Source organism: Podarcis melisellensis, assembly GCF_964234715.1.
Source record: "Podarcis melisellensis genome assembly, chromosome: 3".
Classification (NCBI taxonomy): domain Eukaryota; kingdom Metazoa; phylum Chordata; class Lepidosauria; order Squamata; family Lacertidae; genus Podarcis; species Podarcis melisellensis.
In genome coordinates, this window is record NC_138530.1 from 67,647,609 (window position 1) to 67,665,765 (window position 18,157).

The window sequence follows — 18,157 nt, forward strand, 5'->3', positions numbered from 1 at the left end:
GAGAACCATCATTACAATATTAGTTCAGTAGATTTCATTTTTTTAAAATGGTTGATGACCTTGTGGAAGGCCACATGTTCTGAAATAGATAATAAATTCTAGATATGTTCTGTGTGTGATATACAGTATATCTAAGAAGACCTAAGTATGACCTTTACCACCCTCTCCTCTTGCATATACGGAGGCTAAGTGGTTGGACCGTGTACAGTTCTGGTCGCCTCACCTCAAAATGGATATTACAGAGTTGGAAAAGATTCAGAAAGGGGCAACCAATATGATCAAGGGGATGGAGCAACTTTCCTATAAAGAAAGGCTGCAATGTTTGAGACTTTTTTAATTTAGAAAAAGGCAAGTAAGATGTGACATGAAAGCTTATAAAATTATGCACAGTATGGAGAAAGTGGATAGAGAATTTCCCCCCTCCTTCTCTCATAACACTAGAACTCATAGACATCCAATGAAGCTGAGTGTTGGGAGATTTTTCAACACAGCACATAATTAAACTATGGAACTCACTCCCATGGAGGCACTAATGGCTACCAACTTGGATGGCTTTAAAAGAGCATTAGACAAATTCATGGAGGAGATGGTTCCTAGCCATGATGGCTATGCTCTGCCTCCAGTTTCTGGAAACCACAGAAGGAGAAAGAGCTCTTGTGCTTGAATCCGGCTTGTTTCCCACAGACAGGGGTGCCAACTTGAATAAAAAATTGCGGGAGCCTCACATAACTGAGCGCAAGAAGTGGTGCACACACACCATTTGAATGGTGATGCCCACTAACTTGGGGGGGGGGGAGCCCATATATTTTATTGGGAGGGAGAGATCTCGGCCCCTAGGAGTTGGCTCGTGTGTCTGCAGGAAACTGTCCAGCCGCTGTGACAACAGGATGTTGGATCTGATGTTGACAACTGGCCTGATCCAGCAGACTCTCCTTATGTTCTTATTTCGCTATCATAAGTGCATATGTACAGTATAATTTCAGAAGAATCTCTGGAGTTCTGAGCAGATGTGTTTGTTTCGGAGAGAGGGAGAGGTGATTTGCAATCGTTCCCAACGAAGGATCACTATGGCGGGAAGCAGCCCACCAACCGCCACCCAACCTGCTCCTTAGGGCCGCCCTGGCCGTTGCTGCAGCCCGCGCTCGTGACGCCAGCGCGGGAGAGCAATGCTTATTATAGAGCTGTGTCCTCAGAGCCGCTTCTCGTGGGTCTTAACAGCACACGGCGCTCTCTCGCGCCTCCCTCTTAGCGCGCCCGTCGTAAAGGTTTTAACTAACCACCCTGGAGAGCGCATCTGCGCGTGCGCGACTTAAAATTAAGTCCCTTTCCGAGGTACTGAAAGGGGCGGGAACTGACGGCGGCGGGCGCGCGCGTGGGGGGGGGGGGAGAGAAGGATGGACGGCGGAAATGACGCCACGCGCGCGGCGTAAACAGTTCTCCGAGACCCTGGTAACGGAGCGTTGGCCTCTTGTGGCCAAAGAGCGCCGAGCGGGCAGCGTCGGCTTCGGTAGCAACAGTCGGCGTCGCTCGCTTGGAGGGGGGGGGGCTTTGCCCGCTTGTCTTCGAGGCGAGCTGCGGCGGGAGGGGAAGAGGACCCCCCCCCCCGTGCAAGAGAAACGGCGGGGGGCGCTCCGCTCGGGTTCCCCCTTCCCTCGCGGGACCCGGGGAAGGGTCCCGCGGGGAGCGCCGCTCCCAGAACGGGAGGAGGAAAGGCGCCGCTGTGAGGGGTTGACGGGGACGGAGAGCACGAGACCCGCGCTCCCCCCCCCCCCGTCCTCGCTCGTTTATCCGTTGCCCCAGGGGGGGAGGTTTAAAAAGGAAACGGCAGCAGGAATCTCTGAGGAGCCCGCAGGGGGCGGCTTGTGGTTACCTCAGGAGATCCTTCCCCGACCGCCCCATCCTTTCCTCCCTCACCTGAACTGAAGGGCAAGGAGCGGGGAGTCTGTGGGTCCCTCACCCGCCTCCCCTCCCCACGAAGGAAAATGGTGCAGAAGGAGCCAGAGTGGCAAATAAGGCCGGGAGGGGGACGAGGGGAGACGCTGTGAGGGAGAGGAGGTAGCAGCGGGGACTGGAGGGGGGGAGGTGAAGAGGTAGTTTGACCTGCTCCCCCCCTCGCCTTTCCCCCCTCACCCCCCGCCGTCCTGTTCGCCACCAGCATTAGCTGCTTTCCATCTCTATCCTTGTCTTTTTCCTCCGCCTGCCACCTCAACAACCCCCCTCCTCCCCCACCCCTATTTTCGTGTCGCCCTCGCCCTTCTCCTCCCGGCGCTTGGCAGAGCGGTTGGCAGGGTTTCTTTGCTGTGGAAGATGGCGACACCAGGGATGAGCTGGCAGCAGCACTACTACAGCGGCAGCTCCTCGGGGAGCGCTGGAAAATTCACCACCTCCACTTCTTCGTCGGCCGCCTCCTCCCAGCTCGGCATGGAATATAATCAGGATCTCCATCTCAAAATGAGCAAGAAAATAGCGCAGCTCACCAAGGTAGGAGGGAGCCCTCCATCCTCTAAGCATCTCCCCCCTCCCAATTTGGTAGAGTATTTGTTTGTTCTTTTCTTGCTCCCATTTTTTTTAATTATAATTTTTCTGAACCTTAAAAAGTGTGTTTACAAGCCTGCATTGGAGAGAGTAAAGTCTCAGTTGTGCTGTCCACTTAAATCTGACAAAATTTCTTATAAGAGAGGGCTGCATTAATTTTACAATTGCTGTTGTGTCAGTTATTGCAGAGAGTACCTTGATAGGTGATAAGGTTGTGTCTAGTGTTGCACTTATTTCTCTATATCCACTTAATAGAAGAACCGTTCTAATAGCAATACTAATATTTATCATTGTCCCTCTTTAAACATAAAAGTTGCATCTGTTCATAGGGTAGCATTTGTGTGGAACAAGGGCTACAATCCTATGCACAGTCACTTGCTAGTCAACCCTGTTGAACACAGTAGGATTTACTTATGAGTAAACATGCATAGGCTCAGGCTGCATGTTTTGTCTTATGTTTGGAATCCAGTTACGTATCATCTCATGTGTTTAAATTGTCTTGTTATAGCTCTCTGGCTTTAATATTGGTGCTTTCATTTATGCAAGTAGTAAGTTTTTTTTAGCTCCTATTGTATAATTCTTTTTGCATAATAATTCCACAGAATGAATCACTCTGGAATAATTTTAATGATGATTTACGTAGATTGTTGTCAACTTTCTTAAAGCCTACCTGTTTAATTTTAAGCTTTTCATTCCACATAGAAGTTTACAAAAGGTAAAGCATAACGAAATACAAAAGAAAGATCCAACAAAAAAGAAAAGTAGCAGTATTGTACAGCAAAAAACTGTGAACACAGCAATTATTAGATCTCAAGGGCGAACTGAAACTAAAAGTGTTTACCTCCCTTCAGAAAGCCAGCAGGGAGGATGCTAATTAACTTTTCTTAGGAGAGTTGCATAGTATCAGGGCTGCTACAAAAAAGACAGGGCTCCTGGTGGAGGCTAAAATAGTCTGCCTTTTAGATGGATTCCAGAGCAGGGCCTCTTTAGAAGATCCAAGTAATGTACTATAGCATTGGCATGTGAGATACAATTGGTGAGAGAACCAGAATTCCAGACTTCTTGTTCTTGTGCACTTTTCTGGCATATTTTAGTAAATATCTTACAAAAATATGTTGGCCATCCACACCTTTCCTGCTCAAGTTGACTGGCCACAGTCCTACTCTGGAGCTGGTGCTCCAGGCTGGAATCAGATCAGATGCTGTAATGTGATTCCGAGCTGATTCAGCCCCTCTACATCCCTGTAAATGCTCTATTTGGGAGAGTTTCTGCATAGTTCCACCAGCTTTTTCTGCTTGCCCATGTTTGATGTACTAGAGCTTGCTTCCTGGAATAATGTAATGTAAGGTCAGTGCCTATAAACCTTTAGCATGGAAGCGTAGTAAGTTTGGGAAAGAAAAACAAAGATATAGATATTTCTTTGTACAGTACTCTAAAGCCAGGAACAGTGTTCTTTAACCTTATTTAAGGATGTCTGTTTAATGAAGTGCAAAACTTTATCCCAAGGAAAAAGAAGGCTCAGGCTATCCAGCCTAAACTGGTAGATTTGGGGAATGAATTAAGGTGTATGTTTATCAGCCTATGTAAATGTATACAGTTGTAGTGCTGTACTCTTTGTTCAAAACATTGTGGCAAGTTTGTTTTATGCTAATAAATCTGTGGATGATTTGGTGGTGTTGGGCAATTGTGTTTTGAAAAAGTGGGAGACGGATGGTAATTTAGAGTAATAATAATATCTGTACTAAAAGGGGTATGTTAAGTTTTATGTATATGTGAAAGAAAATATTTTATGCTAATGTAACAAATGCTTATATTAATTCCAATGAGAGTTGGTCGCTTTGGAGTCTCTTTATATTTGTATGTATTTTTAATGTATATCTTGCTTTTTATACATCTTGAATTGGCTTACAAAGAAAAAAAATGCAGGAGAAATTCAATATCATACTTTTCCAGCCTTTCTGTCAACACAAACATTATTGTTTGCCCAACGGAAAGATCTTTCCTCTCCTCTCTCTGTGTGCTATGCTGGGGGTTCTCATAAACTCCCAGAGCCAGTCTGAAGTGCATGAGAGAGCAGAGGGAAGCCCCACTGCATTAGCAGAAGTCCTTGCACAGGCTTCCACTAGTTAGTTGAATCTGACCTACAATGTACATAATTTAAAACATCACAAAATAAGAACATTAGAGCAGTACTCATAAGAAGAAAGGGGTCTCAGATGAGCAGAAAACTTGCTCATTACAGAAATGCTTTGTTAACACTCTGACTTTAACCTCCATTGATTTAGATTGGAGAAGTGTAATGGAGGATAGGTCTGTCAGTGACAATATTAAACATTCAAATTTGGAAGTAATATGCCTCAGAATAGCAGTTGCTATGGAACAACAGTAGGAGAGACCTATGTGCTCCAAACCTCTTTCTGTATTTCCCTGAGACACATGGTTGGGCACTGTGGGATGTTGGATATGATGAACCTTTGTATGATACAGCAGGCTCTTGTGTTAAAATACAATAAAGTGTATAGGAGGCCACTAACCTTGTAACTTCATCTCCATGCCGTTCCGGAGCCCCGTTCGCATCCTGAAGCAAACCTGCACAGGTGTGATTCGCCGTTTCCACGCATGCGCGTGACGTCATTTTGAGCATCTGTGCAAGTGGTGAAACCCGGAAGTAACACGCTCCGTTACTTCCAGTCGCCGCGGAACACAACCCAAAAACGCTTAACCCAAAGCTACTTCAACTCAAAGTATGACTGTACTTGGGCTCTGTAGGAAGTGCCTTTCTTCTTTGCTAAATGCAATGTAGACAAGTTAGAGCTACAACAAAATGTTGCATACTGCGGTTGTTCAGTATACCTTATTCGGGTCTTCCCCCCATCCCACATTCAGCATTCTTTGTGTACTGAACATGTTCAGTCCTCATTTGACTTTTTTGGGGGTTCTCTGCCTTTTGTGTCTGTTAGTAACAATTTTTGTGTAACTAGGTCTCCTCATGCCTTCCTTTTGTATGGTTTTAGCTGCAGATGTGATGGCATTCAGATGATTTAACTGAAAATAGAAGGACTGAGTGAGACGCCACAATAAAATGTTAATTATGTGTGGGATGTTGTGTCCTCTTGCTTCTTCCCTATTGAACACTTCACTACTTTTGAGTTTTTGTTCCCTCAAAGCTTCAACTTAGCTAGGTAGTAGTCCTCAGCTTTATTTATATATTTATTTATTTATTGTATCGAATTATAAACTGCTTAATATCTGAAAGATCTCAAAGTGGTTTACAATAAATATATAACTGTATTTATATATACACATGTAAGTACAATAACCGTGTGCAAACAGCCAGAAAATGGGCTGAGCTTTATTCACAGTTGGTTGGATCCTACATATTGTGACTTGATTTTTACTTTTGGAATGGGCTTATCTGCTTGCTACATAGCCATACCCTCATGGATGCTCATGGGAATCAATGGATCCTGAGGAACAGCATGGGATGCTGTGGGTTGGGTGGGGAGCTGCAGTTGGATGGGCAATAAATGAGAATTGGGAACCTCCCTGGGAAGAGCAGAATTACCTCTTGTTCTGCAAGCAGCCTAATATGAACCTCATTTGTCCCACCACCTCTGTGACATGAATTACCCATAAAAGCTTGAATAACGAATGGAATAACTAATGTCAACTATTGCTGTACCAGGGCTACATGAATAAAAGGTATCTTGTGCTTTAAATGTAATGGATGTGTTCCCAAATATGTTAACTTCAAATACATGCATAAAGTTTCTTCAGGTTTGTGTAGTGTTTCTTTGTCTGTCTTGAGAGAGGAAGGGAAATAAACACTCCTTGTTGTAGAATGAATCTTTGTTCCTTTTACCAATTAATGTATTGGAGTGGAAATGCTGGCAACTTGCCTGGACTGTAACAAACATTTCAGACTGACAGACTTGTCTATGTGAAAATGCTTATGATAGAGCTCCTTTCTTTTTGTCTGTAGTTGTTAGGCTTCAATGAGTGTAGACAGTTCACCCAAAGTAAAATTTCAAAAAAATTGCATTTGTCTGTAATAACAATGCAAAAAGGGTATGGCGTCTTGGAGACCGACTACCTTTGTATAATAGTAGGATCTTTCGTCAGGTCTGAGAAGATGGAAAGCATAGGTTTTATCCAACTAAGTCACACTCAGAGTAGAAGACACATTGAAATGCATGGACTAAAGTTAGTAAAGTTTGTTGATATTTCTGTGGGTCTGCTCTGCATATCACTAACAATGGATACATGAAATCCTACAGTTTGCTGCTGATTATGCTCTAATACAGCATAGCATTGTTTAACTTTTGTAATGGTTACTGGACTATATGTACACGTGTCTTTGTAAATCAGAGTTCTTCAGCAGATCAGCAAATAGCATATGTTCCAGATTCTTTAATCTGCAGTTTGTACAAATTAGTTTTGAGGAGGCGTTCTAAAGTCAGTGAAACTCTGAAGACAGGAATTATCTTCAGTTCTCAGGGCTGATGCAAAACATTGCACTGCCAGAGTTGGGTGGACCATGTCACCTTTTCTTCCTCACTGCTTTGTCTCATCTGCTACTTGCTCACTCCTATGGTATAAGTTCTCAATTTCTCACTCTGAGGAAAGTGCCCTTTCTCAAAGTGAGGTATTATGAGCAAGGTCACACAGCACCTTGAGGTGCTGCTGTTTTGATACAACAGTGCCAGATTTACTTTTTAGAAGTAACTTTTTCTTCAGAGTGAGGAAAGGACTATGCTGCCAAGTTAGTGCCGGGCAGGTAGGAGGAGGTGGCAACAGTGGTGGATGGCTGGGTGTGAGCAGTGGCAGTGGTAGTCTGCTAGTCAGGGCAGACAGAGGGTGAACAGGGGTACAATCCACTGCCCCCATCCATATCTGAACCTCATGGCTCATAAGGCCAGGCCTGATGGTCCATTGCTACTTCTGTCAATATATCTTTCAGCATAAGGAGCTTGATGAAATGTGTTTAATCACCCAGGAATCCTGGCTTAAAATACGCTCTGCTGTGTCAGCTTCAAACAATGGATCATAAATTTGCCTTGTTAACGAATCATTGTTTTAAACCAGGATCACTTCATTGTACATAATGCTAAGCCAAACTTCTTTAAAAGCAAAAACTTATGTGGATGTTATTCTGCTGTCTGCATGGGAGATGGGAGTGGGGAATGTTCAAGCTCAATGTTTCATTTGATTCATGGAGGCTCATCCACATAGTGCTAGACTATGGTTTGTGTGAACCATCTATGCCTCCGCAGTCAGTGTCTTCTGCTTCCACGTTGCATATGGCATGCACACAGGTCCATCTGCCTAATTTTCATTTGTGAAAATCCATGTAGAATCCTTCTGCATGTAATTTACAAAGGAATCCTGTGCATGTTGGCTGCATTGCTGCATTAGCAAGCTGGTGATCACAGTTAAATGGGTACAACAGCGATGAAGTGTCGGCAACTGGTCTCTATTCCAAACTGGTTATTACCAACCTAATTCAAATGCAAGTACTTACAGTATGTCAATCTAAGTACCATACTCCTTACATGTACTGCCCTCTTGTACAAGTTTCTCTGAGTCAAGCCAATTAGTATTCTGCACAGTTGTATATATGTAGAATTTTAATGAGCATGCATTTTCTTGGGTCAGCTTCTTTTAGTAATCAAGCATTCTGGAAGCCAAAACTTTGTTTCTATGCTAAGAAGATAAATACAGTACAAAACAAAGCCGTGTGAGAGAAGCTTCCTTGAATTTATCTACTTCTGTGCTGTGGTTGAATATCTTTTGTAATCATATGGATGCTTATATCCTCAAACAATGGTAGGATTTGGGTCAGAGAGTTTCCCTAAGATATCTTTCCCCCTGCAAAAAATAAATTTAAAAAATCCTTACATCATAGATGGCTTCAATGCTCAAAAACCTTCCAGAAATATGTGAACAAATGGAACTTTTTATGTTCCTTTTTTAAGGTGTTTGGTCACACATCATGCCGTGGAGTCTCATAAGAGAACACAACCCTGGATTTGTAATGGCCCAGAAACTTAGTTTGAGTCACAGATCTTTTGTTCTGTATTCATTTATACATGTGCTAGCAAGGGGACAGTATGATTCACAGGGTTCCAGTGGCTTAGCGCAAATGAGCAAATGTGCCTGTTTCTGGAGGAAAGATTGACGCTACAGTGCTCCTCCCAGAGCCCTACTGCTTTACTAATTGTTGAGCTAAGCCATAGTAATGCTTAGCATTTCAACCAAACCCAGTTTTGTCTTTTCTCCCCCAGACAAACCACAAATAATAAATTAAGAACAAACCTTGGTTACAGCTAGGGATGCATATTCTAGGGTGAAGTGTGCATATAAATGCGTATACAGTGGTACCTCTGGTTACGAACTTAATTTCTTCCGGAGGTCCGTTCTTAACTTGAAACCGTTCTTAACCTGGGGTACCACTTTAGCTAATGGGGCCTCCTGCTGCTGCAAGATTTCTGTTCTCATCCTGAGGTAAAGTTCTTAACCCAAGGTACTACTTCCGGCTTAGCGGAGTCTGTAACCTGAAGTGTTTGTAACCCAAGGTACCACTGTAATTCCAAAAATAGCATAGGAACATGCATTATATCAGGAAAAATTATTTGCAAAAATAGTATATTAGGCAAAATCCTATACAAAAATTTGTACAGTAGGAAAAATCTCAACTATAATCCTGATGAGTTTCCTTGAGATTTATTTTTTTTAAATGAGAAACTGAAATTGACATATAAAAAGAGGAATAGAGGGGGGAATGGATTTGGGAAGTTAGCAAGGGAATAATTTATAAATTATATTACATATGATGATATGATGGGTGAGAAAGGGACTCACAACGTTGTGATCTGGGAGGCAGAATAGTATTTATTGAGATGTATAAAAAAATTAAACCAATGCTGTCAGTCCTGCTCAGAGTAAACCAACTGATTGTCAGGGATATTGGCTAAGGGAGCAATCCTTATGTACAAGAAAGGGGCATAAAGCAAAGTGTTGTAAATTAGGCTGGAGTAAATTTACACCAGATCCAAAGTCCAATCACCAATGGGACTACAAAGCTTTAGCTGTCACAAAATGCTATGGATCATCTTACTGAACTGGGCCAGAATTTACTGAGCTGTTGGAAAACCTTCAATATAGGTTTGGAAGTTTGAGATTCCTCTTCTTACCTTTTCACCTACCTTATAGCACAAATCTTTATATGTGCACCCAGAAGTAAGTCCCACTGAGTTAAATGGGGCTGATTCTCACGTAGGATAGCAGCCTCAGTCACTTTGCAAGTTTTACATTTACACAAAACAAGTCTTTTGAAAGCCCTGACATGTTAGCATTACACCTCAACACTCTGGAAATCTTTTAAAAAGCAATTTGAGCCAAATATTCTGGATTGTCATCCTAGCAGATTGAGCATTCACAAAAATCATTTGAAAATGAATTGTGGAATTATATAATTTGTAGACATCCTTCATACAGTTTAGTCTTCTTTATACTGCTGCAAGTTTTACTTTTTGTTTATTAGTAATGATGTTTTATGTTCCATTTCACCCCACAGTTTTTCTAATATTCTATGTTGGAAAGTCTAAATAGTGTTTAATATCAGATAGTGTGAAACCCAAAGCAATCATGTTATCTTCTTGCTAAAATAAATGTTGGGAATTAAGTATCCCATATATTTAAACCTCCCCAAATATGTTTTCTTGCTACGTGGAACAATAAAAATTATATTAATTGACATTTTCTCCTACCATTTTGCAAGGGGGGAAAATCCAAACAAAAGAAGACTGTTGAGTGTACATCATCAGTTTGGTAGGCATAGTGTAATTGAAGTCTCAGTTTTGTTGTTGGTCAGATTTTCTAACTCAGTGGATGAGAAAGTTATATCCTAATTGTTTAGGTACTGATGACAACAACAGTTAATTTAAAGAGAAAAATTCACTGCAGCCTTTGCCACTGTTTTATTTCCTACCATCTCTTAAAACAATAAGCATGAGCCCCGAACGTGGCATCATCTCTAGTCATGGTCTACCTGTCTAGCTATGCTTTTATTTTGTGTCACAGGGGTGACATAGATAACTGGAATTCAATATGATAATTTTAATATTATAATCTGATTTTTGTCATATCTCTCTTCTTACTCAAGGTAACAGCTGGCTAACATTTGTTCTAGTAGCTGCTCCAATACTATTATAGCTTGAAGTTGAATGCGAGTTTATTTTTAGTTCCTGTCTTGAATGCTGCTCAGTAACATACTAATTAACAAAGTAATTACATTTTATGATTATCTGCCTGCTACTTTTGTCTGTAATACCATTATAAGTTGCATTTTTTCAATGCAACTGAGTAGATAACTTTAGCATTCATTTATAAATATCACAAAGAAACACAAAATGCGACTTTGATGTGACAAGATCAGACATTAAGATGAGCTGTTTGCTGAATGTCTTTACAATCCAAATGAAAGATACTTAGCTTAGGATGAAGAAATATCTTAAGTGAGTGGAAAATCCGCTTGTATAAGGCAGTCCCCCACCCAACAAAATTCTTCCAATTTTCCCATTCTGCTGCAGCTCCTGCTATACCCACACCTTTCCTGCAGGGCCATTAACCCCCTTCTAGTAGTAATTTGTAGAGGAGAGTGGAGCCAGGAAAACCTATTCTGTGAGACTATAGAATCCACTGCTCACTCAGTCTTCCTTAAGCTGTGGTTCTGAGCATGCATACTTGAACATAAGTGCTGTTTTAAAATACTAGGAATAACAGCACTCCAACAGCCAGAATCCCAAGGTGTGTGATGTTTTCCATGCTCACTAGGGGGCTTTATTACATCCCCTTTCCAGTTGCAGCCCCCATCCCATAAAATCATCCCCTAAAAGTCAGCATTCTTTGGTGCAGCAGAAAGGCAATCATGAGTATAAGCCTGTTGCCTGAGTGTATGAGCTTCTCTAAATTTCTCCACTCTGATTAGAATCAGATTTTATTTAAAATATTCTTAGCAATGAAATACTTAGCAATGAAAAAGCAATACTGAGCAATACTTAGCAATGAAAAAGACTTTAGAAGCAGTGGGTATTCAACTAAGTGTTACTCAAGAGTAGACTGATTAAAATTAATGAACATTACTAAATTACGCCCCTTTATTTCAGGGGTCTATGTAAAACTTAGTTGAATGCCACCCAGTATGAAAATGTGATCTTGGTATATCAACATACATACAGAATCTGTACATATTCAGTAACATACCGTGGCAAACACCAGTTGTAAAGCTAACAGCACATACAGCGGTACCTCGGGTTAAGTACTTAATTCGTTCCGGAGGTCCGTTCTTAACCTGAAACTGTTCTTAACCTGAAGCACCACTTTAGAGAATGGGGCCTCCCGCTGCTGCCGTGCCGCCAGAGCATGATTTCTGTTCTCATCCTGAAGTAAAGTTCTTAATCCAAGGTACTATTTCTGGGTTAGCAGAGTCTGTAACCTAAAGCGTATGTAACCTGAAGCGTATGTAACCCAAGGTACCACTGTAATTGGGTAAATGCCTCCAAGCACAAGTGCAAATTCTTAGATTAAGTTATTTGCCTTGAAACTTTCGCCCAAGCATATTGAAGCCACAGTTCTATAAGTTTTTTACATCATTTGCTTGCTAAAGATGTTCAGTTTTTAGACACTGAGTTAATTTATCAACATGACCTTTTAGCTTGCAATTTTAAAAGTTTGTTTAAAGAAGTGTTTTATATTGTCAATTCTTACAATATAACATGGGCATACAGCAGTATATACAATAAAATATAAAACACCATTTAAAAAAGTACAAAACAGATAAAAATGATTGGCTGACCAATTAATTCAAACAGTGGTATAGGCCTGTCTATATAAAAGTTCTTCAAGGGACACATGGCAATGAAAAATGAGAGTGCCTGCAAAATCTCTGATAGAACAATGTTCCATAGCCTGAGATCAGTAACACTAAATCCCCAATTTCTAGTGGAGGCTTATTAAAGGTAAAGGGACCCCTGACTATTAGGTCCGGTCGTGACCGACTCTGGGGTTGCGGTGCTCATCTCGCTTTATTGGCCGAGGGAGCCGGCATACAGCTTCCGGGTCATGTGGCCAGCATGACTAAGCCACTTCTGGCGAACCAGAGCAGCACACGGAAACACCATCTACCTTCCCGCCGGAGCGATAACTATCTACTTGCACTTTGACGTGCTTTTGAACTGCTAGGTTGGCAGGAGCAGGGACTGAGCAACGGGAACTCACCCCATCGCGGGGATTCGAACTGCCGACCTTCTGATCAACAAGTCCTAGGCTCTGTGGTTTAACCCAAAGTGCCACCCGCTTCCCTGGAGGCCTATTAGACCTCTGTAAAATGTTGGGCAACTAGCAGTACTTCTCCAGATGATCAAAGTTGTGATTTGCTTTTAACAAGGAATGCAAGACTAGAAAGTTCAGTATATTCAATGCCTTAACTCACAACATAAATTTCTTTCCTTTTAATAGACTTCCACAGGAAAGTAATTACAGCAATTTTACTTGCATGACATGGTTTGGAATGGAAAAAACACTGAGCAGATCAGCAGAAGTATATTTTCCAAAATGGCTGCTAGCCATTGTTCTGCAGCATCTATTTCATAAACTCACATCCATATACTGGAAAATTGTTTACACAGACGTGTGTCAACCTGGTCCTAATGTCTATCTACTTTTTTCCATTGCAAACCATGTCTTCCAAGTGGAAATTGCCTATGGCAATTATAAAGACAGGACTGATTGTGTTAATATATGATGCTTTGAAGCCATTACTGAAAAAAGATTAAGAAATACCCAATAATAACAATTTGTTATTTTGTGAATAACAAATATGAAATGACACACATGTTCATTGATACATACTATTTGTATGTACCTTGCATGACAGATATTTGTAAGCGGCTAAAAAAATTCCTTGTACACTCCCCCATCTTGTCTTGGTCTATATCCTTCAAACTTAAAGCTGAGCCTGAGGTGAAGACTGGATTGGGAAGAAGTATGATATAAGCAGAACTGACTGTGACACCTAAAGCGCTTTTACAGACCTCTTTTAAACTATCTGAGCAAGTACTACATAAAAGTAACAGTTCAGAGACCTATTTTCTTTGACCAAAGGTTTTAAAACAAACAAAAAGCCATGCATATATGCAAAACATTCAGAATACTTGACTGGAAGGCAAAAGTGCTGAAAATGAACTACACAAATTTGTCATCTTACCTGCTACCCCTACATTCCTCCCCCCCCCTTGAAATATCAGTATGTTTTATTTGAACTCCAGAGCTTTGGAGCTTCTAGAATACTTTGGATGGAGAAAATAACACAAATCTTTGGCATAACATATGCTATGGAATTGGACAAATTTCTACATTAATTTTGTTGAAGAAATTGTACTTTTAAAGAAGATGTGAAGAAGGGTGATATAGAAAGTACTGAGGGAACATTTTATGTCTATTGTTAGAGGGAGATACCATAGGGAAGATTGGCTGTAAGAGAAGGATAAAGTAACCTGTTCTGTACACTCCTGTATATTACTAGTTCCAGGCTGTGTAAAGTTGATTATTTCTGTATACACCCCCTTCATTGTTGGGAAGAATATAGCAGTTTTGTTTGTAAATCTGAGATTCAAGGGTGGGGGAGTGATTAACATGAAAAATCAGGGGTTAGTCATTGGTTTTTTTAATGTAACTGAATCCACCTCTTGAAATTCTCCTTCAAGAAGAATAGCTCAACTTTGTTAGCATCTTGTATTTTGGATATCGCTTTTAATACTACCTAGTCTTTTTTAGATTTCATATTTAAGAGCTAGTGCATAAATTTATTTACTGTGTATGGTGACATTACATTTTTCTGGTGCTGCACTATTTTGGTTTCTTAAAACTGAAAAGTAATTATTTTTAAATAACAGTTAAAACAATGGACTGGCTTGCACAACATGCTAAGAAAACTTTGCTCCTCCCTAGGTTTTTTTCCTGCCATACTCTAATTATGTCAACCTCTGTAGCTTGTGGTTAGTGAAGAGATAGCTTCAGCATCAGTTCAGGTTTGGATAACATTCTAAATCTAAGCCAAACACTGGCTTAGAGAGGTAGCAAAAGGTGGAGCAAAGAGACTGCAAACTCCTCTTTAGGAGCCACAGAGTCTCACTAAGCCAAAGTTTGTCTTAGTGTGATTTGCCAAGCATGCCTTGTGACTGAGGGCTCTGATTGCTAAAAAAGAAAAGAAAAAACATGAAATGTTGTGCAGGTTAAGATTTCTTCATGACTAAAAGATTTAGAAAGGAAAGTTTTAATTTTAGTTGATTATGTGGGAAATATTTTATGAGTAGATATGAATAGGTATTGCAGATAACACTTGTACATGCATTTCTATGTGATAGAAAAGGAAGTATTTTAATAACTACACTAAAGCATTGGTAATGCAAGTGTATAATTTTTGTATTGGCTAAGAGGAATGGATGGCATACCCTGTAGCTACAGAATATGTGTTATATGGCATTTTGAAAAAATAAGATCTAACACAATGCATACTTTGAAAAGGCACAGGGAATAAAAAAAATCTTTTGTTCAGTAGCTTGTTGTATCAAAGGTTAAATAGAGTGAGCTCTGTGGTTGTCTGTCATTCCATTTATTATTTCAGTAGCTGCAAAAAATTTCATGTAGGGTTGTAATCTTTTTATCAAGAATGTAGCATTCTCTGTGGATTTGAATTGCAAATGACTGAAAATAGTGGAAATGAAAATACAACTACATCTGTTCTATATCACAAGTTACGTAGATACCAGAGTGTGTTGTAGGTCTCTCTCTCTCTCTCTCTCTCTCTCTCTCTCTCTCTCTCTCTCTCTCTGTGTGTGTGTGTTACACAAAGTATGGAGCCTCTGTACCACATAATGAAGTCATGTTCTAGCTGCAATTTTATTGCTCTCTGAGCACAAGAATCCTGCATGAACAGTACTGTATTCAGTATTACCAGTGATAAATGCCTCAAATCTCTGTATAGAGAAGCCAGATTCCCAAGTGATTCCTGTATTCAGGCTGTTGGGGCTTGGACCTACATGAAGGTCTATCCAAAGCTAGGCTACAAGAGCTGTGGAATACCATGGTGCATGGTGTAGTCTTGACAAGGCTATGATACTCCAGTACTAACGCAACACAATTTTAAATTTTTAAAGAAGATTTAATTGTATTGTTTATAGTATGGACATATTTGCCACCCTGCACTTCTTTGGAGGAAAGGCAGGATTTGTTATTGGCATCTGTCTGTGTCAAGAGACAATGGAGTGTGCCTCTGGGGTGAAGTCACATTGCTGGAGAATCACAGCACCTGCTGTTGCTGCAGAGACTGGTAACTTGTAACTGCTGCCTTCCACATTGTTTTTGCCTGGGTAGTGTGTTTGGAGGTTCTGGGCTGACCAGATGACAAAATCCTTCTCTTTGCCTCACTGATATGGACCAAAGGAAAGCAGAGCAAAACTTTAGCTTGGCTGCAGGAGTTGCTGGAAGGAGGCGTACAAGATACCATTCAACCATCTTAGGGACTCCATTCTGGATTGTCTCCTTAGTCTTTTCTTCCCCTGAAGATGTCATGCAAAGCAGCAGATAAAATGCCAGATAGAAATTTAATAAATAAAAAGTAGCACTATGGTAAATATTTTGGTATGCTGTTGAGGCATAGCTGCGTGTACACCTCAGCATCTTACCCTATGGTTGGTATCAGTGCTATTTTTCTAGAAAAAGAGGTGCCAGAACTCACCGTGAGCACTTTCCTCATTCTCTTAGCATGGCAATGGTGCCTGCCTGAGAGGTGGCTGAACTGAGTTCCGTTGAGTTCTGGCTGAAAAAAATCCTGGTTGGTATGATCTAGCAGTTACAGTGGTACCTCGGGTTACATACGCTTCAGGCTACAGACTCCGCTAACCCAGAAATAGTACCTCTGGTTAAGAACTTTGCTTCAGGATAAGAACAGAAATTGTGCTCTGGCGGTGCGGCAGCAGCGGGAGGCCCCATTAGCTAAAGTGATGCTTAATGTTAAGAACAGTTTCAGGTTAAGAACAGGCCTCCAGAACGAATTAAGTTCTTAACCCGAGGTACCACTGTATAGGCAGGACAACACATAGGATTTAGTCAGGATGAAAAGAGCATCATGTTGATGAGATTGCTAGCAGCAGATAATGGTCCGTCTACAGTTGATCATGCAAGAATATGCCATCTGCTCTGGAGTAAAAATTGTTTTTCTGCCAAACAAGGCGGGAGAGAGTCCTAAGGCTTTTGACTGCAATAAATGTTCAGACATCTAAACCAGTTTGTATAGACTCATCCCAAGGCATATGACAGTCTAAATTTTTAGCCTGTCTAGTGCAACCCCTCCCAATGTTGTTCACAAAATTAAAACCATTTAGAAGTATTAAATACATTATAATTATATACACTAGCAACATTTCCCTCCTTTGTTTAAACTTTACATACTACTTTTCATCCTCCACCGTAGCATTGAAATGTATATCTTCATGACAATGGTCAGCCATGAATCTGATTATTATTGTACCGGCCAGCCATGGGAAATTGGAGGATTGGTACCTCTGATGTATGTATTTGGTCACTCATTTCCCATAAGTTTTAAGTCTCTAAGGTTAATGCCTCAAAGGATGGGTAGCAAGGCAAAGCAGTACCTGTTCAGGTTTCACCCAGCTTAAAGTATATTGGTAAGGAGTTGGACTGTGGACTACTTCTGAAAAGCTAGGAACTTGAAGCCACTGGCTCATTCTGCAACCTTGGTGTTTGGTGGCTCCCTTCCCACACTTGGGAAGGCACAGTGTAGGCTTACCAAGGAAAGGCTGTGAGTCAGGTTTTTCAAAAATTAATAGCTGCATTATTTAAATAAATGTGCCAGTGCTTCTGAAATAAACAAGGGGTTTCATGAAGAAAGGGCATTGAGGAGCACAGCCTCCGATAAGAAATGTCTTCCATTTTATTTCTCTCTCTCTCTCTCTCTCTCTCTTTTTTTTATAATGGCTAGACTACTCAAGGTTGTTAAATTATACAGTGCATGCTTTTATCGTTCCTTTTTGTTAGGGTTGAGAAAAAAAATACTTGGGAGTATTTTCTTTCCTGCAGGGCTAATGTGTAAGAACTGAAGTGAGGTGGAAAAAAGTTGCCTATCAGAAATGAAATTGTTCTTAATATCTCTTTGGGGGAGGCTTGCATCATGAGTGGCCCAGCTGCGTTTGTGTTTCTTACCATATTAAAGCAATCTTTGTCTATGTTAAAAGTCTGATATACAGAGCAGATCACAAACTGAACAGTTTTTCCATTCTTGTCTGGTGCAATCTTTGCACTGTTCTTACTTCTTTTTGTCCAACACAATGCATTTTTTAAACTACTGTAGAGGCCATTTGCCACTTATGTGGGGGTTATGTTCTGGGCCCCTGCACACATAAGTGAAATTGTGTAAAGTGGGGAGCACCCTTTAAATGCTCTCTCTTTCGCTTTTTCTTCAATCCAATCTGAAAATACTGTGTTCAAAAATATAAACAACTAGAATTAAAGCTCTGGGGGCTGGCAGGAGGCTGTAGGATGA

The 18,157-nt window shown here is 40.9% G+C and overlaps 1 protein-coding gene across 7 annotated transcripts in view; it reads left to right on the top strand.

The window, feature by feature from the left end:
* Positions 1–1,450: 1,450 nt before the first annotated feature.
* FAM184A (family with sequence similarity 184 member A) overlaps positions 1,451–18,157 on the top strand; it is a 63,698-nt gene continuing 46,991 nt past the window's right edge. For 5 of the 7 annotated variants that reach the window (XR_014166840.1, XM_081905434.1, XM_081905432.1 and 2 more), the window contains exon 1: positions 1,458–2,481. Coding sequence is in view for 6 of the 7 variants with exons in the window: in XM_081905434.1 (XP_081761560.1) it covers positions 2,308–2,481 (174 nt within the window). In the remaining variant the exon portion in view is untranslated. Of the gene's footprint in view, positions 2,482–18,157 lie in introns of all 7 variants that reach the window. The other 2 variants (XM_081905430.1, XM_081905431.1) reach the window with 2 other exon arrangements.